Source organism: Apiospora kogelbergensis, assembly GCF_038363985.1.
Source record: "Apiospora kogelbergensis strain CBS 113332 chromosome Unknown utg000002l_segment0_segment0, whole genome shotgun sequence".
NCBI classification, from domain to species: Eukaryota; Fungi; Ascomycota; class Sordariomycetes; order Amphisphaeriales; family Apiosporaceae; genus Apiospora; species Apiospora kogelbergensis.
The window spans coordinates 3,093,930-3,118,306 of record NW_027117419.1 but is presented as its reverse complement, the minus strand read 5'-3'; the positions used below and the strand labels follow the sequence as shown (position 1 = coordinate 3,118,306).

The 24,377-nt window shown below is 54.0% G+C and overlaps 10 protein-coding genes across 10 annotated transcripts; 7 read left to right on the top strand and 3 right to left on the bottom strand.

The window, feature by feature from the left end:
- Nucleotides 1-1,416: 1,416 nt before the first annotated feature.
- PG998_003906 (uncharacterized protein) lies at nt 1,417-2,130 on the bottom strand (the record flags this gene model as incomplete). Its single annotated transcript, XM_066870724.1, has 1 exon — nt 1,417-2,130. One exon carries the CDS (start codon nt 2,128-2,130, stop codon nt 1,417-1,419), a length of 714 nt encoding a protein of 237 aa, XP_066734474.1.
- A 379-nt stretch (nt 2,131-2,509) lies between these two features.
- Nucleotides 2,510-3,500, top strand: PG998_003905 (uncharacterized protein; the record flags this gene model as incomplete). Its single annotated transcript, XM_066870723.1, has 2 exons — nt 2,510-2,626; nt 2,733-3,500. 2 exons carry the CDS (start codon nt 2,510-2,512, stop codon nt 3,498-3,500), a joined length of 885 nt encoding a protein of 294 aa, XP_066734473.1.
- A 1,063-nt stretch (nt 3,501-4,563) lies between these two features.
- PG998_003904 (uncharacterized protein) lies at nt 4,564-6,019 on the top strand (the record flags this gene model as incomplete). Its single annotated transcript, XM_066870722.1, has 2 exons — nt 4,564-4,566; nt 4,628-6,019. The coding sequence occupies 2 exons, from the start codon at nt 4,564-4,566 to the stop codon at nt 6,017-6,019; spliced, it is 1,395 nt and encodes a 464-aa protein (XP_066734472.1).
- A 1,051-nt stretch (nt 6,020-7,070) lies between these two features.
- On the top strand, nt 7,071-8,349 carry PG998_003903 (uncharacterized protein; the record flags this gene model as incomplete). Its single annotated transcript, XM_066870721.1, has 2 exons — nt 7,071-7,603; nt 7,698-8,349. The coding sequence occupies 2 exons, from the start codon at nt 7,071-7,073 to the stop codon at nt 8,347-8,349; spliced, it is 1,185 nt and encodes a 394-aa protein (XP_066734471.1).
- A 3,127-nt stretch (nt 8,350-11,476) lies between these two features.
- Nucleotides 11,477-13,308, top strand: PG998_003902 (uncharacterized protein; the record flags this gene model as incomplete). Its single annotated transcript, XM_066870720.1, has 6 exons — nt 11,477-11,538; nt 11,609-11,886; nt 11,945-12,183; nt 12,239-12,541; nt 12,609-12,859; nt 12,960-13,308. The coding sequence occupies 6 exons, from the start codon at nt 11,477-11,479 to the stop codon at nt 13,306-13,308; spliced, it is 1,482 nt and encodes a 493-aa protein (XP_066734470.1).
- Nucleotides 13,309-14,273: 965 nt separating this feature from the next.
- On the bottom strand, nt 14,274-14,501 carry PG998_003901 (uncharacterized protein; the record flags this gene model as incomplete). The annotated part of the gene is made up of 1 exon (XM_066870719.1): nt 14,274-14,501. One exon carries the CDS (start codon nt 14,499-14,501, stop codon nt 14,274-14,276), a length of 228 nt encoding a protein of 75 aa, XP_066734469.1.
- Nucleotides 14,502-16,657: 2,156 nt separating this feature from the next.
- PG998_003900 (uncharacterized protein) lies at nt 16,658-19,248 on the top strand (the record flags this gene model as incomplete). The annotated part of the gene is made up of 6 exons (XM_066870718.1): nt 16,658-17,065; nt 17,131-17,496; nt 17,578-17,739; nt 17,771-17,955; nt 17,995-19,010; nt 19,073-19,248. The coding sequence occupies 6 exons, from the start codon at nt 16,658-16,660 to the stop codon at nt 19,246-19,248; spliced, it is 2,313 nt and encodes a 770-aa protein (XP_066734468.1).
- An 855-nt stretch (nt 19,249-20,103) lies between these two features.
- PG998_003899 (Ubiquitin-conjugating enzyme- E2) lies at nt 20,104-20,659 on the top strand (the record flags this gene model as incomplete). The annotated part of the gene is made up of 2 exons (XM_066870717.1): nt 20,104-20,256; nt 20,366-20,659. The coding sequence occupies 2 exons, from the start codon at nt 20,104-20,106 to the stop codon at nt 20,657-20,659; spliced, it is 447 nt and encodes a 148-aa protein (XP_066734467.1).
- An 826-nt stretch (nt 20,660-21,485) lies between these two features.
- PG998_003898 (uncharacterized protein) lies at nt 21,486-21,794 on the top strand (the record flags this gene model as incomplete). The annotated part of the gene is made up of 1 exon (XM_066870716.1): nt 21,486-21,794. The coding sequence occupies one exon, from the start codon at nt 21,486-21,488 to the stop codon at nt 21,792-21,794; it is 309 nt and encodes a 102-aa protein (XP_066734466.1).
- A 273-nt stretch (nt 21,795-22,067) lies between these two features.
- Nucleotides 22,068-23,485, bottom strand: PG998_003897 (glycosyl transferase group 1; the record flags this gene model as incomplete). Its single annotated transcript, XM_066870715.1, has 3 exons — nt 22,068-23,082; nt 23,118-23,196; nt 23,263-23,485. The coding sequence occupies 3 exons, from the start codon at nt 23,483-23,485 to the stop codon at nt 22,068-22,070; spliced, it is 1,317 nt and encodes a 438-aa protein (XP_066734465.1).
- Between the last annotated feature and the right edge of the window lie 892 nt (nt 23,486-24,377).

The window sequence follows — 24,377 nt, the reverse complement described above, 5'->3', positions numbered from 1 at the left end:
CGAAGCACTCTGTCCAAATTGCTCGCAGTTGACTTGCAATGTGACAGTGACCCGAACTTCACACCGGCATCCTACGCGGCCACAATACTGATACGGGCCATACAGAAGATCGGCATGTTCCCCCATCCTCTACCATTTCTGCTTGCCACGAGCAAGTGACTTGAGCCCGAAAAACAATATGCTCGCGGGTGGTTGCGGTGTTCTTATATCCCTGATATCTCAGCTTCTGGAGCATCTGGAAGATTGCCCGGGCGTCAATCTCGACTTCCTTTTCCGCAGAGGAGAGCAGTGTCAAGCATTCTAGTGACGACCCAGACCACCTTTTTGCATCCTGAGAGAGCTTCTCGGGCGGGTTCCAAAGTCGACCTGTGTCTATATCGTCATCGACTCGGTTTGGAAGCTTGAGAACAACGAAGACCAATACGTTCTCGACGGAGTCCTAAGACTTGCTATGGGCAAATATATTTTCGTGAAGATTCTGGCGACGAACCCATTTTCCTTGAATATTCTGAGCCCACTGGAAGAGAAAGAGGCCAAGCAGCGAAAGCGGGCCGAAAAAAGCGTCAGAGAAGGTTAGCCCGGAAAGCAGACTGATCACTTTGCATGTGCCTGAACACGTGAATAGTGGCCACCATGACTTCAACACCAATTGGGTGCAAGAAGAGATGAATGGAGTCCTTCGGGAATGTCCAGACTCATCTGAATTCTCATCGGATTCTAATGCCGAGCCAAGGACGAAGGAAACGAAGAAGAAGTCGAAGGGGAAGGGAAAGAAGAAGAGGAGAAGAGGGGATATATCTTCGCATGGCGACACTAGTGGTTCGAGTAGCGATGATACTACCAGTTCAGGATATGCATGAAGCGGCTAATTTGGTGGAAATTCAGTGTTATGGTACATTATTTGAACTGCTTTTCAATGCCATCCATTGGACTATCATATCAATGTTGAATCCGCCTATGAAGCGGTGGAAGGTTGACTAACCGTTGGTCAAACCTAGTCTATCTTACAACTGAGGTTCGTAAAAGGCGCACCTTGTTCAACAATAAAGCCTCCGAGGTCTTGATAGAGCCGAATGGCATCCCGCCCCAGAACGTGGCTGCATGCTCAGAGACTTGTTTTGCTCCATATTAGGGTTCACTCTGCAAAAGGGGTGTATTGCAAGTCTTCCGTGAACCCTCTTCTCCATGTTATGGCAAAGGAGCACTCCTTATTCTGCGCCGAGTCATGATCTTACCAGAGCAAAGACTGCTGGACCCCAGCTGATATGTGGACGCTGTGGGCAAAGACAGGAAGCGCCGGCTTAGTGCATAAGCCCGAAGGCAAGACGCATACCAGTCACTCTTCCTTGGAGCTGGTGGGCGCCTTTCTCGAACTGAAACGTAGTTGGATAGTATTTCGTCTTGTCATCCACGAAATCACTTCTTGGATGAGCCAAAGCCACCGGCGAAACCCATCATGGCCATCATGTCGTCTTCGTCGTGTTCTCCGTCGATGCGGACATCCTCGCCGTACTCCATCTTCACGTCTTTGTCCTTCTCACGCTCGAGGCGGACCTTCTCGGCGGCCTCCCTGCGCTTGAGGCGTTTCGCCTCGCGTTCCTTGTCATCCTCGACCTTCTGGATCGCGAGGCGATCCTTGAGGCTGGTGGCGGCGTTGGTATTTTCCTGCTGCAGTAGCTCCCAGAGCATCTCGATGCGCTCGTGGACCTCGGCAGCCGAGGCCTGGCGCACGTGGCCCGTCTCGCCGATGGCGCGCAGATGCTGCATCGAGTTGATGTGGTCGAGCCACTGCAGGTTGTCCTTGAAAGTGAGGTCGCAGGGCTCGCAGTACAGACCCGCGCCCTTGCCGCGCTTGCCCACACCCGCGCCGCCGGGAACCAGCATCGTCTTGCCCACCTGCGCCGAGAAGTCGGTGGCGCGCGACCGCGCCGACGTCAGTGACTCGTCGCCCGTCATCGGCTTGTAGTACTTCTTGCCCTCCAGCTTCGCTTCGTATCGGGCTTTGGCCTCTTCACGCTCTACGGCCTCGCGCGCCTTGGCCTTTGCGGCATACTCGTCGAGGTTCAAGTCCTCCCGGAAGGTGTCGCTGGCCTTGCCGGTGCCGTAGGCTGATCCTTTGTTGGACGCCATCTTGATCGAATCGATATGGGATATACAATGAAAATGCCACTGCTCGCTACAACCGGGGGCAAAAGGCACTCGTAGTGTTGGTGTGGATGTGAACGCAGTGGACTTCTGGGGGGATTTGCAGTCGCGGTCTCGGGGTTGAAGTGCAGTCAGTGACGCGCCAGGCGACTGGATAGCTCAAATAAAACTGGAACCACTTTAGAGGCGATAAGCTCCAGACTGCGGACTGCAGGTTATCGGCACTTAGAGCTACCCCGCCAATAGTTCGCTGCCCCTCCAAAATATTTCTTGTCGCAAAAGAACGAGGTTTGCTTGCGCCCAGGTTCGACACGAAATTTGTATTGCCTAATACCACTTTACAACCTGCGTCCAAATACTCAAGATGCTGTACCTAGTGGGATTAGGTCTCTCGGACGAGACCGACATCACAGTCAAGGGCCTGGACATTGTCAAGAAGGCGTCCCGCGTCTACCTCGAGGCGTACACCAGCATCCTGCTTGTAGACCAATCTACTCTGGTAATGCGTCCTGTGCTCACCCAATTTGATGTTATTGTACACTGCAATACAAACGAACTGGACAGCTGAAACCTAAGTTCGCCAGTAGGAGTCTTACTATGGCCGCTCCATCATTGTGGCCGATCGCGAGATGGTCGAGTTCGACAGCAACTTAGAATCCGAGAGCAACGAGCTCCTACGCTACGCCGCCACCGAAGACGTCGCTTTACTCGTAGTGGGTGACCCGTTCGGCGCTACGACCCACGCCGACCTCGTCCTACGCGCCCGCCAACTAGGCATCCCCGTGACCACGGTGCCTAACGCGTCCATCATGAACGGCATCGGGGCGTGCGGCCTGCAGCTATACAACTTCGGCCAGACGGTCAGCATGGTATTCTTCACGGACAATTGGCGACCTGCATCTTTCTACGACCGGGTCCGAGAGAATCGACAGATCGGCCTACACACGCTGCTACTGCTCGACATCAAGGTCAAGGAGCAGACAATCGAGAATATGATGCGCGGCAACAAGGTCTTCGAGCCCCCGCGCTACATGACCGTAGGCCAGTGCGCGCGCCAGATGCTCGAGATCGAGGAGGAGAAGGCCGAGGGCGTCTACGGGCCCGATAGTCTCGCCATCGGAGCGGCACGCGTCGGTGGGCGCAACGAGAAGTTTGTCGCCGGCACCCTCAAGGAGCTCTGCGATGCCGACGACGCGCTGGGACCCCCGCTGCACAGCATGGTGCTGTTGGGCCGGCGGGCGCACGAGCTGGAGCGAGACTTTGCGCGGGACTTTGCGATAGACAAGGAGTCATGGGATTCCATTTGGGCGAGGGATTACGGCAAGCAGGATGCGCCTGCTGCCCCCGAGGCATAATTACCTCCAAGATGGTGCATAGATGGTTACACGTACATACTTAAATCCCCCAAAATTTAGTCATCTCTCACTCGCATGCTTTTTACGAATATTGCCAAGAGATGCTCGAAAACCTCTTGTCTTCATGAGGCGTTAGGGATATCGGAAATTGACTTTTGGCCGTGTCTTATCTCTGCCCGCTGACAAGGGCCGTATTGCATGTGAGCTGAGCGTCAAGGTTTGGGGGTATGACGTAATCCTTGACCTTGCTATCAAGCCACTTCCACTCGATGTGCTGGTAATTGGTAGATAGATGGGCGATTGGGCGTATTTCAAAGCAGCCAGTCAATCAAGAAAGCCAAGAGTGAGGAAGGTGGCAGAAGATCTGACTGCTGGGAGTTCATTTCACATCACCCCGCTATTCGGCATATGCAAGCAGCAGCAGCAGCAGCAGCAACAGCTTCCTGCCCCCACATTTACCCAGTGCTTTCCATGTGCTGCGCTGCTACTTCTCTAGCATTGGAACATCACACGAAGGTTGATTGCGTACAAGAGTCGTTTGTAGGCAAGCAGGGGATAGGTAGGCTTACTGTTAGGCACACGAGTAACGGCCCGACATCACCTGCGCCTGCTTTTCCCGTGAACCACCACTTCACTTGACGCTCGTCACTGCCTGAGCTCCACCGTCCCTGAGTTCTCCGGACTTTGGTTACTCGGCCAATCCCAGTCCGTCATTCTAGGATAGGACAAAGAACGGACGCACGCGCACTCACTTGGCCGGGGGTAGGAGATCGAACGTTACCCCATTATCATCCATCGTTCATGGGCAAATCCATATCTCGTTTTCCAACCTCGGATTGTGAGTCCGCATCCAAACGAGCCATTTCCTCTAGGCCTGAGACATCAAAAACCTCACAAGGCGCAGTTGCACTGGGACCTGCCACCATCGGAGGCCACTTGAGATATTTAGGTTCTGGCCAATTGCAATTCACCGCCCTCCAAACGTCTCCTTCAACTCATCATCACCACCCCCTTCTAGATCGCAACATTCTGCATGTCTCGCGATTCCCTCGCAGCTTTCATCATGGTAAGCCGCCGAACCTAATGTTTTGAAGCCCCAGTCAGCATTCACTGACTTTCACTCACAGAATCCTGCTTGGGAGGTTCGCGATCAGGCTGATCAGGCCGAGGACTATTACAGCCACCCTCTTCGTGCCAAGAACAGGGAACTGGAAGAGGAGAACTTCAAACTGAAGCGCATCCTGCGCAAGAACGGAATCACCTGGCCCAACAAGTATGGCATTCATCAGACCGTGTCTCGCAAGCGCACCCGGAGCTCAACCTCAAACGCATCTATTCCCTACCTGCCACCTGAGATCATGCTGAAGATTCTCTCGTACTCTCTTGCCAGCAGGTATCCCATCATTGACCCTCTGGGTGAGACTAAGAAAGAGCATCTTACCCCCGACGAGAGGGGTCGTCCTAACCAGATCGCCATCCATTTCCTCGCCACATGCAAGGCCTATTATGAGGAGGGGAAGAAGATGTTTTGGACCCAGAACACCTTCACCTTCACATCGGTTCAATCGGTCAAACTGTTCTCCGAGGTCGACGCCTCATACCGACGCCTCGTGAAGCAGGCCAATCTGCGCGTCATCGCCCGATTTTATGATGATGAGGACAGACCCCATCGTCTCCCGAGAGACCACCATGAGCAGGTCAACGGCCGACCGAGACTCAGAGTTACCAGAAGGGCCAAGGAGCCAACCCTAGCCCGCCGAGGTTTCCGAACATATGCCTGGTACCAGCTTGTGGACTTCCTTGAGGCCTTGTTACCCCCTCACATTCCTGGCCACGACCATGCTACCCCGCGGCCTAGACTGATGCCTAACCTTGAAGTCATGCGCATCGATCTAGTTAATTTCGGGGATGACATGTTTCAGTATCCTCCTGCCCAGCTACATGATGTTGCCTCTCATCAACTAGGATGCTCTCTCAACGAATTGATCGTCACTGGTCTACCGGGGGATGATCCTGGTTCACGGACCGGCACCGAGCTGTCAGGCCTTCTCAAAGATGACGGCCTGATGATCACCCATGCACCGACGTTGATTGCACTGAAGCAGGGTGGTTTACGTGTCTTACAAGGATCTGCGTTCGTCAAGAAAGTGGTTCGATCCATGCGACCGGTTACGGGTGTGAACCACCACCATCATGACGATCATCCTGATTACTTTGACGAGTTCCCTCCTGCACCTCCGGAAGAGGGCGATCCACCTTATTCGCAGTACTTGTCTTGCCGCACCATCTGGAAGCGAGTTCCAATCTGGATTGAGCAACCACACAAGCGGCAATGGGTCCTGTTCGATCGAGTGAGCGGTCTGCCTTGGGAGGATGTCAGAGACGAGGCCCTCATGTTTGACTTTATCGACGATGAAGATGAGGATGATGGCATAATGTGTGAGAATTGTGGTGAGATACACCCAGGGGCGATTCTTGCCGAAGAGCTCATGGATGATCTCTACGATGATGAAATTTGATGTGTCTCCTAACGACAGTGATGACTTTGAAGAACATGAACCAAAAGGGGGTGGATGAGGTATCCACAATGGCGTTAGATTATACCAGCTGCGAGCTTTGAGCATTTGCAAGGGAGAAGCCAGGCGTTATAAGGGAATATTGACAAGCCACTGTCGGTTTGTGTGCCATAAACGAAAAGAAAGTCCCGGGAGCTCGGGACATTGTATTTAGTCGCTTAGTTCTCTATATGCTTTGCAATGAACAATGCACATGTTGTTCCCGAGTTTGAGGATTCGCAGCATGGGCAGTGCGAAGATGGATAAATAGCAAATATGCCAAGTGCAGCTTGCAAGCGACGCGATGACAGGACACGCTTAATGGCGGCGGTATGGGATCATTGGTAACAGCCCCGCTGAACAGGCTGAAGAAAGCCTGGCATCAGCTGCAGGATCTCGCTTGTCCCTCTCTCTTGCCAGCTTGCCGTGGCCTGAATCGTATCGACGACGTACGATGGTCAGATGGAAGGAAAGACTTTGTCCTAGATCAATCTTGCTGTACCCGTCACTTTCCCACCAATGGGGTCTAGGATCTTCGCCCAATGCACGCGTGGAGCCCCTCATGGAATGGCTGCTGAGATGCACTCCTTGAGCGGTTCCCGGGTAAATAGCTAGGTTCGAGGGCTTTCGGAGGTCGAGTTTGGGCCGGTTAATTGGTAAATCGATCTGCGATTGGATCGCAAACGACCTTGACTCTTCCGATGTCCGACAGACGAACCATGACATCTTCTAGTCGGCATGCCTGGTGCCCAAGCCCGCCAAGTCGGCTCATTAGGTCACTACGTAATGGGTTCCGATGCCGCTATAAAGGAAGTAGAACGCGATACTAGAACGAAAGCCCGTATATGCATATGATATAATATACGCAGACGTAGTCGTCACATACCGGCGCCGCGGTTGCCGGACTCGGCTATAAGTAGGAGGCAGGTGGCTGCAAATGAAAGAATCACCACCCGCCGCGTTTGCCAATGTCCAGGGAGCTTCGGTGCTTTGATCAACATTCGTCAACGTAAACATGTTGCTCTCACTCCTGAAAATCGCACTCTGCGCTGTGGTACTTGGCGGCACCACCGCCGGGGCCAAGCCATGCCCTCAAAAGCCAAAACCGTGGGGCTTCTTCACCAACAACACGATTTACCAGACCACGGGCCGCGAGGGCATCACGTACCCGCGCTACGCCGAGCTCGAGGACGGCACTATCCTGGCAACGGCCTCACTGTCGGGACAGGGCGGTCCGGGCTACTTTCCCATCTATGAGAGCACCGATGGCGGCGCCAGCTGGGCACTGGTCTCCAAACTGACTGATACCGTTAACGGATGGGGCATGAGCGCCCAACCCGCCCTGACGGAGCTGACCGAGGACATGGGAGGATACCCCGCGGGCACCATCCTGGGCTCGGGCAACAGCTGGAGCAACAATGGCACCCGCATCGACCTCTATGCGAGTACGGATCGGGCCCGTACCTGGGAGTTCGTCAGCCATATCGCCGAGGGCGGTCGGCCCAACACGACGAACGGAGCTGATCCTATCTGGGAACCGTATCTGATGTAAGTCATCTCGTCCCGGCCCTGCTTGTCACTTCTGCTTCCTGAATGAACTAGATGGCTCTGCGTGTCACGGTAACTGACACACCATCCACAGGGTATACGACCACCAGCTCGTCTGCTACTACTCGGATCAGCGCGACCCCCTACACGGGCAAAAGCTGGCACACCAAACCTCGTCCGACCTCCGGACATGGGGTCCCGTGGTCAACGACGTGGCCTACGACCTGTACGAAGCGCGGCCGGGCATGACGGTGGTGGCATACCTCCCGGAGCCGGTGGACCAGTGGATTCTGGTGCACGAGCTGCCGATCGGCAACTCGTCGTCGCACGGCGTCCACTATCCGGTGTACTACGTCATGGCCGACAGCCCGCTGGAGTTCGGAAAGGAGGAGGGGCGGCCCATTGTGATCAACAACCAGACGGCGCCCAACGCGAGCCCCTACGTCGTCTGGAGCCCCGCCGGCGGCACCCCCTACGGCACCATCGTCGTGTCCGACGCCGACAACCGTCAGGTCTACACGAACCGCTACGGCGGCGACCCGGACCGCTGGGAGGAGCACGGAACCCCCGCCGGGGCCGTCTACAGCCGCGCCATCCAGATCTTGAAGGACTACCCGGATCACCTTATGATCTACGGGGGCGAGACGTTCGACGATATGGGGCTCGGGCTCCATACTCCGTTCTCGGCTACGGTGGTCAATCTGAACGAGGTGCTGACGAAGCCTGTTGGCGGATACGATAACTGAGAGGTAAAATACTTCGGAATGAAGCAGCAGAGTGTTTTCTGAACTTGCATCTCTTAAGGCTACGAAGTTTTATGTCTAAGATATAATATGACACTCCTTCACGCTGATATGGTGCGATTGGAAATGGACATGTATCACGTTGGAAACAAGATAGCTCCAGTCCAATATAGCCTGCAATATCAATACTTAAACTTCGTTTGGCTCAGGTTTATTCCAGACCGACAAAGCAACAACACTAATAGTTGCTAAAACTCACTCTTTGACTATGTTGCTATTAATAACTGTAGTGTTTGTCAGCAGCCCTGTCCAGCAAGTCACCATAAGGGTGCGTTTAGACGAATGCTCTGTATACTGCTTTACCACTGCTTCTTTGTATACTACACTCAGACACCCTTATTTGCACCCCTTTCCGTTGGACGACCATATGAAATAAGATTCTCGCTTTTGTAGATTCAAGTTCCAGTCTATAACTGCACAACCCCTATAGTGCTGGACACGCAAACTCAACGAATATATAGTTAACTAAGACACATTCTTACAACGCCGGGGTGGCCCTGGAATACATTCTGCTTATTCTATCCCACTCCCTATCGTGACTTGGTTACCTTTGGCCTTAGCTTTGGTGTTACTGGACAAATGACTACATTTAGCATGACAACAGGGGATAATATCAGACATACAAAGCGCAAGGCACGTGTTTTGAAGTAGGGACATGAGGTACACGGCATGGGAAGAAGAAGACCTCTTTGCAACAAAAGGCAGTAGAAATGCTCCAAGACACCCCCCCAGACATCGTCACATGAAATGCGGACACTGTCAATACGTAGGTCGATAATACATGCAACCAGCGAAATGGACATCAGTCTACATTTAGTTCCAACAAGGCTGACTATTTTGTAATATATAGAAATTTATTTTATAAATCAACTGGGTCAACGTCAGTGACAAAGCTTCTTTTTTATCCCTCTTATTATCTTCTTTCTTTAAACCGGGGTAAAAGTCGGTTTGTTTCTATTGAGTTGACAGCTCGACATCGAACCGAAAGAAAATAATCCCAAAATAGAAGTTGAACGGAAGGGATCTGCGATTGAGACTGAGCCCCATCCCAGCCCAAGATCTTATTGATTCTTTTCCCAGTAGCGATGCTGCGGTCTTTCCCAGCCCCCTTTTCTTTCTTATCATTCGTCATCTAACAAGGACTCGAAGGGACTAGCAATAGCTAGCTAAGCAGCCTAAAAAAAGTAAACAAAATTGTCGTGGACTGTGTAGAGAAATAAGAGTGCCGTGTTCCGAGGAGAACATCCTCCGTGGCAGGAAATATGAGCTACGATGTTGTTGTAATTCGGAGACGGGCTGGCATTAGCAAACACCGAGTTATGCCCGTCAGTCAGCCAGTCCGTCAGCCTAAATACGAACATGGTCTAGAGTCTAGAGAGACATCTCGCCGGAGACGCATCCGGGCTAGGTAGATCTTGATATCTAGATTGGCTGTGGCCAATCACCGGTACCTTCTAGTGGTAGCGGGCGTCCTCCGTTACTAGAGAGTACTGTGTCGCTAAGCAAGAACGGCACGGGCTCGGATAGCAACCACAAAGCATGCTGGCATGGTGCGAATGCAGGGCAAGTCAACGAACCTTGGTATGATGTTGGTATGATGTGTTGAATACCCGAGAACACTTTGCATGCGTCCTTTCTATTCGACGGTGCAGTGGTGCCGAAATGCCGAGTCATGAGACGATGGGGAATGCCTGCCTGCCCTGCCACCTGCCACCTGCCCCCTGCCCCCTTCTACCAGAGCGCTTCCAGAGCGGCTCCAGGGCGGGGCGGGTTACGCGGATTACTCACCATCCCACGCTAGCCCAGTTACATTGCAGCGCAGTCGTCAGACCTAAGCATTTTTGCAGGCTTGGCTAAGATGCTTGTTTCCTCCTCCTCCTCCTCCACGCGTGTGCTATGCCGTCCACATATCTTTTGGACCTCAGTCATTCCGTCGCTTCTCGGGCTCGTGTATCTCTTATTAGCCTTGGTCTGGTCTTTGGTGATAACCACACCTGTTCCCGGCGGCATGCAGCTAGTCATCTGCCGTTACAACGGCCCTCTTGTTGGAGTCAAGTTTCTCGAAGGTAGCAAACTTCATGACTTCATGGACCTTCCAAGTTCTGCTTAGTAAAGGCATTTAGCGCCTTCTTCGCGAGCAGCCCCATGCCCATCCCACATGGGGCCCGATTGCTAATGCGGGAGTGCGGGCATCAATGAGAAGAAAGCAAGCATCCAAGAAGCAATATCTCCACCAATGTGACATTGCATCCAGGCACCCCTCGTCGGGACATGCGGGTGGTGGTACCTTCATAGCGGTAACGCCTCGGCAGCAGTTGAGCCCGGCGCCCTAGCCTGCCTCCCCGCACAATTAACTAACACGACCTATATCGACGTAGCACGGGACCGGTAGTTGTGAAGAGCCATATTCCCTTGCAGGTTACGCTGTGGCGTCATCGAGGATGGGCTACACTACGCATGTGAAGCTCGTCGTCCTACCTTTTCTTTCCGGGCAAACGACCGGCTCCGCCGCAGCACATGGGCATATCACGCCGAGCTGCAGACGCTCGGATGCACTCCCTACTCCGTACGATCGATTGCCTACATGATACAGGCGGGGGACCCATGCCAGGTCAATATGCAGCCCAATTATCTCATACATGGCAAGCATGCTTGATTGGGATAAATACAATTTTCTCACGGTACCACTGCCTCCACGGAAGATGGTTGCAATGCATATGCGGACTTCACTCGGTGTTATTCCCTCCCATGTTCTCCTCACGCTCAAGAACCATCCATGTCGATGTCGGTGGACATTCTATGTCGCCAGACGACACTAGTGGATGGACCGATGTGCGTGGCGCACGGCAACTACTACAAGCAACAGGCACCAGGCACCATGGCTTTCATGGAAAACTGCAAGTATAAATACCGACAACATCCTCACGTCAAACAGAGTCTCTTGGAGTAGGAAGTACCATCACTTGCAGTTGAACAAACACACTCAACGGTATAGCAAGTTCCGCCGGTCCAGTTCACTGTCCCCTTTTCAAGCTACTGCCAGGGCGAACGACCGTTCACATAACCGACAATGATGCGATCGCTTGGAGCATTGGGGCTTCTGCCTCTCGCTCTCTGTCTGCCAGCGCCACAGTAAGTTCCCATTGGAACTCGCGCCCATGCTGGATCTGCCCATCCTTTTCTCACATCACTACCTTTCTAGGATGCACTATGGCGAGAACAGCGGCCCAGTCGGTGGTGTATCCCCGCCTATCCCTACTGTGACCGCTGCCAGTGGCTCACTGTACGGCGATGCGACACTCATAGGAGGAAACGCAAAGAGACCGCCAGCATCTGGGGGTGATTCCGCTGATGTCCCAAACCCGCAGCTTGTCAGTGGTCAAGAGGAACCGGCCGATCTAGGACTGTACCTCGATCTCAACAGCGTCGACATCCCACAGCCCATTCGGGGATCCCGAGGCAACACTGCTCCCGGGCCAAGTAAGCAATCATGCAAAGTATTTAGGCAGAGTTGCAGTATACTGATTGCGTGCATTAGGGACATACGAATACGAGAAGCTGAATCCTGACCTCTTCGCACCCCCCGAGTCAGACCAGGGTGATGTGCCGAATTCCATGTGGCCCATGGGCCTGAGCCACGTCAAGCAAGGAGTCGGAGAGCGTTCAGGTTGGTCTCGGCAGCAGAACCAAAAGGTGCTTCCAGTGGCGGACAAGATGGCTGCCGTGGACATGCGCCTGGCACCTCACGCTTACCGCGAGCTTCACTGGCACACTGCCGTGAGTAATGCTCCTCGTTATCTTCTGTCACCTCTGATTAACAAATGATTAATAGGGCGAATGGGCGCTTATGCTGAAGGGTAGTGTGCGCGTGGCGGCGATTAACGAGGATGGGAAGAGCTTCATTGACGACGTGACAGCCGGAGATGTATGGTTCTTCCCTCCCGGTGTGCCACACAGCATTCAGGCCCTTGATGAGGGCTGCGAGTTCCTATTGGTCTTCGATGATGGCGAGTTCTCCGAAGATGAGACATTCCTTGCCACCGAGGTCTTCATGCGCAACCCCAAGGCCGTCATGGCCAAGAACCTCCAGGTAGATATCGAGGCCTTCAAGGACATCCCCAAGAAGGAGCTCTTCGTAAGTTTCACTCGTTTCCCTCCCCATCCACGACAAGACAGAGGCTAAACCGGTTCATGATAAACAGATCTTCAATGGAACACCGGCACCCTCAGATATTGAGAAACAGAATATCACCGCCAAGGCGGGGTCTCTCAGCGGTGGCCCTGGTAGCTACACCTATCACTGGTCGCAGCAAGAGCCTTTCAAAACTGAAGGTGGAACCGTAAAAATCTTGGACCCGGTTACGTTCCCCATCGCGAGCATGTTCTCGTCCGCCCTTGTAACCCTCCAACCAGGTGCTATGCGAGAAATCCACTGGCATTCCACCTCGGACGAGTATGTGTTTCCCCCTCTTTCCTCTCTTTTCCCCCTTTCCCCCTTCCCCTCCTCTTGCCGTCTGAAACCCCGTAAAAATTCAAAACTGATATCTATACAGATGGAACTACTTCCTCCAGGGCTCGGCACGCATTACCGTTTTTGCTGCCCCGTCGGCGGCTCGCACGTTCGACTTCACCGCGGGCGACGTCGGCTACATCGAGGCGGCCAACTGCCACTACGTCGAGAACACGGGCGACGAGGATGTCATCTTCCTCGAGGTGCTACAGGCGCCCAAGTTCACCGACATCTCCCTGTCGCAGTGGTTGGCCCTCACACCACGCCAGATCATCAAGGACACCCTCAATCTCACCGACGAAGTCATCGACGCCCAGCCCCGTGAGAAGTCGCTCATCAAGCCCGGTAACAAAAACATGACGAGCATAGCTACCGGCAAGAAGACCTCTTAAGTAGTTAATAAGGTAACGGACAGAGAGGGGAAAGGAAGGAGCCCTTGGTATCTTTGACTGGGATAAGACATGCCAGTAAATATGAGATCAACGTTGATAAAAACTCTACTTCATATTCATATAGTCTACGGGCTAAATTTATTAATTTTTAATTGCTAGAAATTCTTTCCCGTGCCACGGAATGATCGAGGGACAGTTCATGTTACAATTGCTCTGACGATTTATCATATATACACCTTAAAGGATAGCCATCTCGAGCCCCTGGGAACAGGAGTATCGAGCTTAACCCCTTGCTTATATGAATGCCAGGCCACGGCCTTGACTGCTACCGCCATCGTTGCGTCCGACCGGCGATTTGCCTCACGAATCATATTCGATAATAGAATCGATAATCGAACCTTGTAGCAAGACTTCATTTGGGCAGATCCCATGACCCTCTTAAGAAGCCCTTACGACTGCCCTCTCAAACCACCAGCCTTTATACAGAGAATCCACTTCACAGGTGGCTAGAGGGTAGGATAATGGTTAAAAATAGTATTTACATAATTAAACATCAGGCGGCGTTTCTGTCTTATCATGCCCGTCCTGTTATGTTTCAGCTTAACCTGCCAATAACTTTCTGGCCGAATGTTGCTGATACGAGCCCTATGCAGACCGAAGCTCGAAAAGGCAGCGACTGGTCTCTGATTCGATCTGATACAAAGAAACGACACCACCGGGCTCGCCTGACCCATGCGCAGAGGGGGCTAGGACGGGAATGCACCACTCATTCTCGTCACCTTTTAGATCATCGGCACAGCCATTACCTTCGAAATAGCCGCTTCCACCTAGACAATGACACGACCTCAGCATCTTGCACCATATTACGGATTAATTTGAGAAAAGATTAAGAGAATAGGGGACCTGCGACTCACACATAAACCTCTCCGAGAACAGCAGTTGGCCTGTGGTCCCGGGCGATACCATCATGGTATCGGTGCGAGTGACCTGATGGGTGATACCATCACTGTCCTATGCTTCGAGATGAATGCGTCTCTGGTCGGTATTGACGGCATGAGTCGAGGTGCCACCTTCTCCGCCGCAACCGGCTTGCCCGGCTCCCCCAGCGTCAGGAGGTGGGCGGACTTCGTGGCCCCCGTGTACGCCTGGCCGCCGCCGTGCGTGGATACCTTGCCCGCCACGGCGTCGTCCATGACGAAGACTCCGCATATTGTGTCGCCTTCCTGCGCATGTGTGCTTGCCGACTGCACCGCGCCGGCCCGTAATGAAGAACCTACCAGAATCTTCAACCAAAGTGTTGATATACGTTACCATGACGGATCCGAGTTGTGCTGTCGAGCCTGATGGCTAACCTATCGTAAAATTGTGATTACCGAAACAGCCTTCAGACATGGTGATTGGGTTGCATCGAGCTGCCAAGACCATGCAGCCGCCTACCTTCGCAGCTGAGCGGCAGCCTTGTGTAAACATGTGAGGAGACCCCTTTCTTGATCCCTGCCAATCTCCTAGTTCTCATCCGGCTCCCATTCAGCAATTCTGGTATAGCATCTGTGTCGCCACCGCTGCCATGATCGATGGAAATAACTTGGATTCCGCCATCATCGCAGGTATGATCGATTTTGGGTCAGACGATATATCAAAGCCGTATGCTAAGACATGTCTTAGCCCTTCCGTCAGGCAAGGTATTATCTGTCACGCGACATGGAAGAACGAACGTGGGTGGCAGAATTGGAGTTCCGGTTCCCCCTCCGTCCAAAGAATGCCCTCGCAGGCACGATCATGTTCATTTGACGGGTCAAAATAGCTGACACAAACCCTAATGATGGCTTCAGTGGTCCACCGGCTACAAAATCAAGCTTGAAGTAGACGGTGGAGATGAGGAGTTTTTCGTCAAGGTGCCCTATACCTCTTCGCTAGTCTTATACGGTGAACAATGGGCATTGCCTGGGGAATATTCCAGGGAGACTCGAGCCAAGCCTTCTATCTCACGCATTTTCGGTACTTGCATGAGAAACTGCCAACCACGCAGCAACTCCTGCCTATTGTCAAGAAGCTGCACTCCTCATCGTCCTCGCTTACAGGTAAGTTCGGTGTTCTGTCACGGCCTTCTGGGGCCCTCCACCGATGGACAACAGCTGAATTGGTAGTTGGGAGGAGTACTTTACGAGGAAATTTCGCGCCGCCCTTGAGTATGGGCAACAGCCACATGGGCGAGACAATGAGCTGTGCAAACTTGGTGAATACTTACAAAAACGAAGTTGGTGCATCGGAGCCCCAGGAAGATTTTGATGACAGAAATGCACTATTCCATATAATTAGGACGAGCAGTTTAATACTGGGCTCCAGACCGACATGGTCTTGTCACTGATCATTCAAAGGCGCGGTGATATGAACTGTCGCACATAGACAGCCATTGTGCTTCTGGTGGTGCTGTTGCAGGTCCGCTTCCAAGCCCATCTAAGACAATATTGTGTGGGCTTACTCATGTAGTTGTCTATGGCGGGGGAAGGCGTCGAATATTGATTGTTGATCAGTAAGTATGATTGCATTTGTCTGCTGGTGGCCTCTTCAAGATCGATCCAAGGCCATTGAGCCGACGTGGCTGCCTCATTGAGCACTTTGCCGCAGTAGTGCTGACGGCGGTTGTGGTGTGCAGGTGCGCTTGAGTCTAATCATGCGAACAACATACTTGTGGTTGAGATGCAGGATTCACCTTTGGGTGACTACCGGGGGTGGTGTAGACGGTGAGGCTGATCGATACCTTCCAGGGGATGAGTAAGTGGGCTTGATCGTCGCAGGGGTGGGTGGGTGCTTACTAAGACAATATAGGACTACGAAGCCAAGTTCCAAAATAGGACTATCTAAAATAGCTCGGCGTATACTCCTGCAGAAAATTAAGATTGCGGGACCGGTCCGCCCGCGAGCGCAGTTGGGATAGGCCCGTTACTAAGCTCGCTCGCCGTGGCTGGCTAGCGGCCCCCCCAGTCGAAGATGGATGACGCCCAAACAAGGGGCATGCGTCCCGATCATGTGGAACCCAGGCCGGGGATGTCCTCGGATGAGATCGCGTGTTCTTCAGCTGAGTGAGCCATCCCTGCCGCTTGGTAGCCTGCCATGGCGAGCTTCAGCGCTAGACTGGGTTTCGACCTCTTGGGCAATTTCCGAAGAGGATCCTAGTGTGTTGCTTTTATTCCTTAGGCGAGATGGTATATAAGGAGTCCTGGGTTAGCTGCCGTGTGTGAATGCAATTCCCGCTCCCTATCGGCAGTTCGCTTTTCTGTGTTTTCTCCCCACGTGAATCCAAGTCAGTCGAACCCAACCGAATTCGACTTCGACTTCGACGACCACGATGAGATCCACCATCATCACGGCCGCCGTTCTCGCGGCGGTCCAGGCCGTCGTCGCTTCGCCTCTTGCTGTTGTTGCCGGCGCCGAAATCGAGGTCAATGACACCCACCTGGACCTCGCTTCCCGGGCCACGGGATACTGGTACGCCAACATGGACCACACCGGCAATGCCCGTGGCTACGCTCCCGATCTCGATAAGGATTACAACTACGCCGTCTACAAGGCCGTAAAGGCCGGAGACGGAAACGGCATCCAGGCCGCCATCAACGACGGAACCGACGGCGCGAAGCGTCACGGACAGTGGCTCGCCTCTCAGCCTCGGGTTGTGTACCTCCCGCCCGGAACCTACGAAGTCAGCAAGACCATCTACATGAATACCGATACCATCATCATGGGAGATGCTACCAACGTGAGTTTGGAGCCTTTGGAAAGAATGAATACGGCAGTGAAGTAACTGCTAACGAGGATTGGCAGCCGCCCATCATCAAAGCCGCAGCCAACTTCTGGAGCGATGATCCGACACTTTTCTCCAGGTTAGTCAACTTTTCATATTACGTATGCTCCTGGCTAACCAGCATTCTTATAGGCCAGGACCCCGCGACAGGAATCTCGGGAGAGCTTTCCTTCACCGTCGGGTTGAAGAACGTCATATTGGATACGACCAACATCCCCGGAGGCAATGAGTTCCTTGCGCTCTGGTGGGGGGTCGCCCAAGGTGCACAGCTTCAAAACGTCAAGATCAAGATGGCTTCCTCCAGCAATGGCAAGGGTCATACTGGTATCAGGCTCGGAAGAGGTTCCACACTAGGTCTCTCTGACGTCCGCATCGAGAAGGGTCAGGTATGTGTCTGCACTTGGCGATTGCTCTAATACCCACACACATCTCGTTTCCACCCCATACTAACGCTGGGATGACGAAAGAACGGCGTCTGGCACGATGGACACCAGCAAGCCCTCTACAAGGGCCTGTACTTCTACCAGAACACCATTGGCATGCTCATCAGCGGCGGCAACACCATTAGCATCATCGGTGCGACCTTCGACACATGCGGTACTGGCGTCCGCGTCACCGGCGGCGCCCCCGTGGGTCGCGCTGATCGACGCGACGTCCAAGAACTCAGGCGTCACCTTCGTCACAACCACGTACCCGTCGTGGATGATTGAGAACTTGAACAAAGACACCAACTCGGACGTCGCGCAGGTGCCCGAAGGCACCGTCATCGGTGCCGCGAGCCACGTCGACACCTTCACGTACGGAAACACTGTCGGCCGCAACCCCATCTACGGCGATACCAAGACGTCCAACGCCCGGCCGGCCGCCCTGGCCCCGAACGGCAGGTACCCCGTGACCCCGGCGCCCAACTACGCCAACAACCCGGTCAGCGACTTCATCAACGTCAAGGACACGGCCCAGAACGGCGGCGTGAAGGTGCTGGGCGACAATACCGTCGACGAGGCCGGCGCGCTTAACAAGGTGCTCGCGCTCGCGGCGAGCCAAAATAAGATCGCCTACTTCCCGTTCGGTAAGTACCGCGTCGACAGCACGCTGCACATCCCCAAGGGCTCCCGCATCGTCGGCGAGGCCTGGGCTACTATCACGGGCAACGGCGCCTACTTCAAGGACTCGGCCAACCCCAAGCCCATGGTCGCCGTCGGCAACGCGGGCGACGTCGGCACGGCGCAGATCCAGGACATGCGCTTTACCGTGTCGGACGTGCTCCCCGGTGCCATCCTCGTGCAGTTCAACATGGCCGGGTCCTCCCCCGGCCAAGTGGGACTCTGGAATTCTCTCGTGACGGTCGGAGGCACCCGCGGCGCGTCGGCGCTGACCAACGCGTGCGGTGACGCCAACAACCAGTGCCGCGGCGCGTTCCTAGGCCTGCACTTCACCAAGACGTCGTCGGCGTACGTCGAGAACGTGTGGAACTGGGTTGCGGACCACACGACCGAGGACTTCGCGGGTGGCTCCAACATTGCGGGCAAGGGCGGCGCGCTCGTCGAGTCGACCAAGGGCACCTGGCTGCACGCCCTGGGCAGCGAGCACTGGTGGCTGTACCAGCTGAACCTGCGGGATGCCAGCAACGTTATGGTGTCCCTGTTGCAGACCGAGACCAACTACGACCAGGGCGACAAGGTCGCAACCGGCAGCATCCCGCCCAAGCCCTGGACCGCCGACATTGCCGGCTGGGGCGACCCGGACTTCAGCTGGTGCGGCGGCGGCGACACGCGCTGCCGCATGGGCTTCGCCAACTACTTCCAGGGCGGGTCCAACATCTACACGTACGCCTCGGCATCGTGGGCCTTCTTCAGCGGGCCGGGATACCAGGCTTGCGCCGGGAACTTCCAGTGCCAAAGTGAGTAACCCCCTCCATACCTTGACTTGAATGACCGACTGACCTTTATTCTTTCTCTGCAGACTACATGAACTGGATCACCCAGACACCCACAAACCTACAGGCGTTTGGCTTGTGCTCTAAGGATTCGTGGTCGGTGCTGCGGTTGGCGGACGGGACTAACATCGAATCGCAAAAGGGATTCGAGGGATCGTGGCCAGGTGGCGGTGCCTCGGTCGCCCGCTACACGCCTAATTGATAAACCTAGAAAGATCGGACAGTAGACTTAATCAAATAATGTCTAGAGCAAAAATACTCTTCATAGTGTCTGTCACTTCTCAGATTGAGCAGCACAGGGATGCAGCATGGGAGGGTTTTTCAGAGGTCGGCGCGAAATAGAATTGCCCCGGTTTTGCAAGCCGCCACTCACACACCCCTTCTAAGAGGCCTGTGCAACGGTGATCTGCAAGAACCCTCGACCGAACCAGCCGATGCGCGCAAGGTCAGACCTGCAGCTTTCGTACTCCCATTCATCTACTCGATACCGAAGGCAAGGACTCGCAGATGCAGTAGCCAAGATTTACGGTCGGCAAGATGCAGTTTCCCCATGATCTATCTCATCCCACCTGCAGCGGACCCTGACGCACAATCGCGCCTGAGTAACCTGATCTGGCTAGGCGTTCTATGTGTGCTGGGGATCCGCTGGGCCACTGGGCCACCGCTGGGCCACCCCGCCTCTCTTGTCAGCTCCTCGATAAGTAACCTGACGTTCTGACCTCGCATAACGCAATCACCCCCGCCATCACCAATCTTCCAGCCTCTAGTTCATGATCCAGCGTGATAATGATACCGCCTCGCTCATTCTCTTCCTAGTATAAATCCCAGAGTACACCGTACCCACCAAAGCACCTGAATCCTTACGTTCTACAACCTACAGACCTGTATCTTGGAATCCCCGCCGCTGGCCACACCTCCTTGCAACAGCCAGGCACTACAAGGCCCTGCTTATCAACCGCTTCAAGGGAAACCCGAACTCTTCCTACCTGCGCGCCTGTCACCGCGGTTTGACTGTCGACCGACACCGACGCCGAAGTAAATACGCTACAACCGGAGAATGTCCGCCACACCGAACGCCGCCTCGTCGGCCCAGAGCTCCGGCGCGGCGCGGTTACTACAGAAGCAATTGATGGAGATGAAGCGCGCCAAGGACTTGCCTGGCATATCCGTCGGCTTGGTGAAAGACACCAACATCTTCGAGTGGGAGGTCGTTCTCATGATCAACGACGACTGCAAATACTACGGAGGCGCCTACTTTCGTGCCTACATGACGTTCCCCCTTGGAGTACCCGCTGATGCCGCCCAAGCTGGTGTTCCAGACGCCCGTACCCTTCCACCCCAACATCTACCCGTCCGGGGAGCTCTGCATCTCGATCCTGCACCCGCCCGAGGAAGACAAGTACGGATATGAGTCGGCGTCCGAGCGCTGGTCGCCTGTGCAGACCCCCGAGACGATCCTCGTGAGCGTCATCAGCTTGTTTAGCGAGCCCAACGATGAGTCTCCCGCCAACCTCGACGCCGCAAAGCTGCTGCGCGCCGAGCGCGAAGGCGGGCCCAAGGAGTTCCGTAAACGCGTCCGTAGATGCGTGCGCGAGAGCTTGGGAGAGGATTGATCGACGAGTGTTGTCAACCACAACCAAGAACGACAAACAAGAAAAGAAAAAGAAAAATAAAGGCTTGAATAAAGCACTACTAGGAAACGGCCCTATTGATGATGATGGCGAGTTAATCAATAGTATTGTGTACAAAGCGAACGCATCCAGGAGAAACGGAAGAGGAGAGGATGCAACCCAACAAGGTTGGTGATTCTGGACAGACCTCTAGCGGGTGAAGATTGTATATAGCCTTCATGGCACCACAAGGATCGAACAAACAAATACCATTCATGATATGCCTACCTCTTTCGGTATTTCAATCTTGCTATTGGTTGTAGCAACCGGGAAACGAAAATTGATGCATATATGAGGTAACGGCTTTCTGGATCATGTTGACAAGAGCGTTCGATCTGATAAAGGTGAAGATTTGCAAATAGATCTACGTACCGGGAGTGGCACTGGAACTCCCGAGTCTTTTGTTTGCACCCAGCCGGAGGACATCAGATTACCATTTAGCCAGATTGTAGAAATGCTTACGAGCGACATAAATGATCTGAAGCTGAGCAGCCCCTCAACCAAGGCACTTACCCGGTGAATCATATCGGCAAAAGAAGTACGTGCTTTTCGACCTATATAGTGTTTTCTGATACTTGCTTAAAACAGGGGACCAAAACGGCCTTCATTTTCCCTGCTGTCCAAGCATTGCTAATATTGAAAGAGGGAGAGATACGTTCATAAAGATGCAGTCCTTCTGTCGCCTAGTATACCTGCTACTTCTGGCTTGCAATACTACCAGCCCCCCACCGGTCTCGCAACGGCCACGAGGGCGGACCCCAGCGTAACCATGCTGATCGCCTATCCCGCGACCTCCATCTTCAACAGCACGTACTACCTGACGAACCACGTGCCCGCGGTGGCCAAGGCCTGGAAGCCGTACGGTCTCACGGGCTACCGCGCCCTGCAGCCCCGGGCTGGGAGTGGGAGCGATCCGTACGTGGTGATCTTCGAGGCAGAGTGGCCGGACATGGACGCCATCAACGACATGCTGACCAGGACGCCGGCGGAAGAGAAAAAGCGCTTCGAGGAAGACGAGAAGAAGTTTACTAATAAGGCGCCTGTGGTTTGGTTCATGGGGGTTGGGGCTCAGGGGTAGGATAGGGATAATTCACCAATCGTGTAGAGCGGGGCGAAAGGGAGGAAGCTTTATGGGGGCTTGTTCATTCATCAGCCAGGGCAGAACATTGTCGGTTATGATAAGCTCAGGGAATGTTTGCATTATCTTCTGCTTCTTTTCTTTCTTTTGCTGATATTTGGTCAATAGCAGGAAAGGAGTCATCACTACCAATCAAATGGGTACGGCGGGGTGAGTCGCAAGCCGGAGGACTGTGTATGCAGCACGGTATATTTATTCCGCCATAACCGTATACTACTCAATTACGCCAATCACGCGACCAATCACTCGATCCCATTCCTCGTCCCAGCGCAAGCTGCCTTCCTTACAGGCACCCTCCCGGAGATGTTTCAACTCATGAGAACCGTCTTCCGTAAACAGACGTCCCAAAGTCGCTGCCAGCTCATCCGCCGTCTCGAAGCCGCAGCCGTTGACTCCCTCCTTGACCAGCTCGCCGAAGCTCTCGTAGTTGGCGTAGGCAGCCACGGGCAGGCCCGAGCCGAACATATCGACGACCTTCATGGGCAGGTCGACGCCGGAGCTGGACATGTGTAGGCAGACGCCAAGGTCGGCGCAACTGAGCAGCGTAGCATAGTCCTCCATGGAGAGCCAAGCGGTGTCGATGCGGATGTTGGGTAGCTGCCCGTCCTTCTGGAGCTGCGCGATGCGGTCCAGGTAGTGGGCCTTTTGCGGACCCTTGCCCGTGATGATGGCGACGATGGGGCTCGTGTACACCTTGGCGTACGTGACGAGCCCGTCTAGGAGCAGCGAGAAGTCTTCGTCGGGCGTCCAGCTCGTGCTGCTTACGATGAGCTTCGCCCGGCCCCCTACGATATCACGAGCCATGTCTTTGGTCTCGGGCAGTTTCTCTAGGAATGCCAGTCGGTCCTTCTCGGAATGGAGAGGCTTGAAGATATCGGCTGGCCGATCATGCAGGGTCAGGATAGGGGTTCTGATATGATACGGCGCTTCCTTCAGTTGCCTCTCCATGGCGTGGGTGACGGTGATGTTGGCGGTGGGGGCAGCTCGACCGAGGACACATTCGTAGGCCTTGGAGATCCTGACGAACGGGTGATCTGTCCCGCGAGTGCCGGCGAGGATGGTCCAGCCATAATTGTGCCAGTCGATCATGAGGTGGGTGTTGCGCAGAAAGCATATGATCATGGCAATCGCCAGGGTGGGGATAGAAGGGGGTTCTGGACCAGCAACCAGCGTGCAGGCGGAGTGTCGTACCCGAGCACGCGGATCAGTGTCCATATCTGCCAGAGGACTTTGAGTGGTCCGGCGATCAGGAATGGAAGCGACTTGAGCGCCGAAGGTGGTGTGGCCAGCCCGTATACCTCGACCCGCTCATTACTCAGGAGGTCAGGGAGGATAGGCGACTCTATGCCGTGCAATAGCAATTAGCTTCCAATCCGCACACTATTTGATGCACATAATAAGTGCTTACCGTCATAGCCTATCAGATCTACATAACCTCCATGACTGGCAATGCTTCGTGCATGATAGTTCATTCGAGGGCTGCGGCCGATGTCACCCAACACAAGGACGTGAACCCTTGTTGACTCCTTTGTGGCCGGTGAATGTTTGACATATCGCGAGGGAAGCAGCATGATGCCGAAGAAAACAACGGCAGCCAAGAGGCTTGTAAGGACGGTGGCCAAGATGGCCATGATCCAGAGGCGATCAGTCTGTCTCACGGGAAGGTTTGTTGCTGGACTGGGCTTTCTCAAAAGATGCCATTAGCGGTGTTACCAGCTTCCACCGATGCAAGATGTGTCCTTTTTCCCGCTGCCGATCCTGTTTCTAATGTGTAAGCAGGTAGCGAGACCCGGAGAACATGCCTCAATGACCATGAAGTTGAACTTACCTACTCAAGGTTCACTGACGCTTCATCTCACATGCGATTTAGGATCTCAGGCTTGGGATGGCATCTAATCTACCCGTGGCAGCTACCAAGATGGCAATTGTCCAGAAAGCGAGCACGGGTTTTTCCTCCGCACACTCTACCGCCATAAACCCGAGCCAACCGCCAGCCGCTTTCAGCTCAATCACGGTAGCATGCTGGGGCCCTGCGGCAATGTGTCAAATTTAGCGTAAAACCCGCCAGGCATCAAATCAGGAGCTTCAATGGAGACAGGCCCGCGGACAGGCTCGTGGTCTTGTATTTCCCCGCTAAAGATAAACCCAGTGGTGAATGAATGAATGATTGAATGACGATTGATGCAAGTAGCAAGGGAAGAGCCATCTCGCTCTTTAAGATGCAGAGCACGCACGCTACCTATTGCACTAGAGGCACTCTCCATGTTTTCGGAGCTTAGCTGCAGATTGGGGTTGATCTCATTCTCCTTCCAAGATCTGAAAGCATTTCCGTACGACTGGAGATTGGCAGATGTTGTTTCAACTGAATGGAGTACGGGCAACGGGGTTTTTTCCTTTTTCTCCTTCTTTTCTTTTGACGGGTGGAGGAGGGAGATGGACGGCAAGATTACTGGCAAGATGTCGAGATGGCTAATGGCAAGACGGATACCTCCTGGGATGCCCAGCGTCGCCAATTTTAGTGCT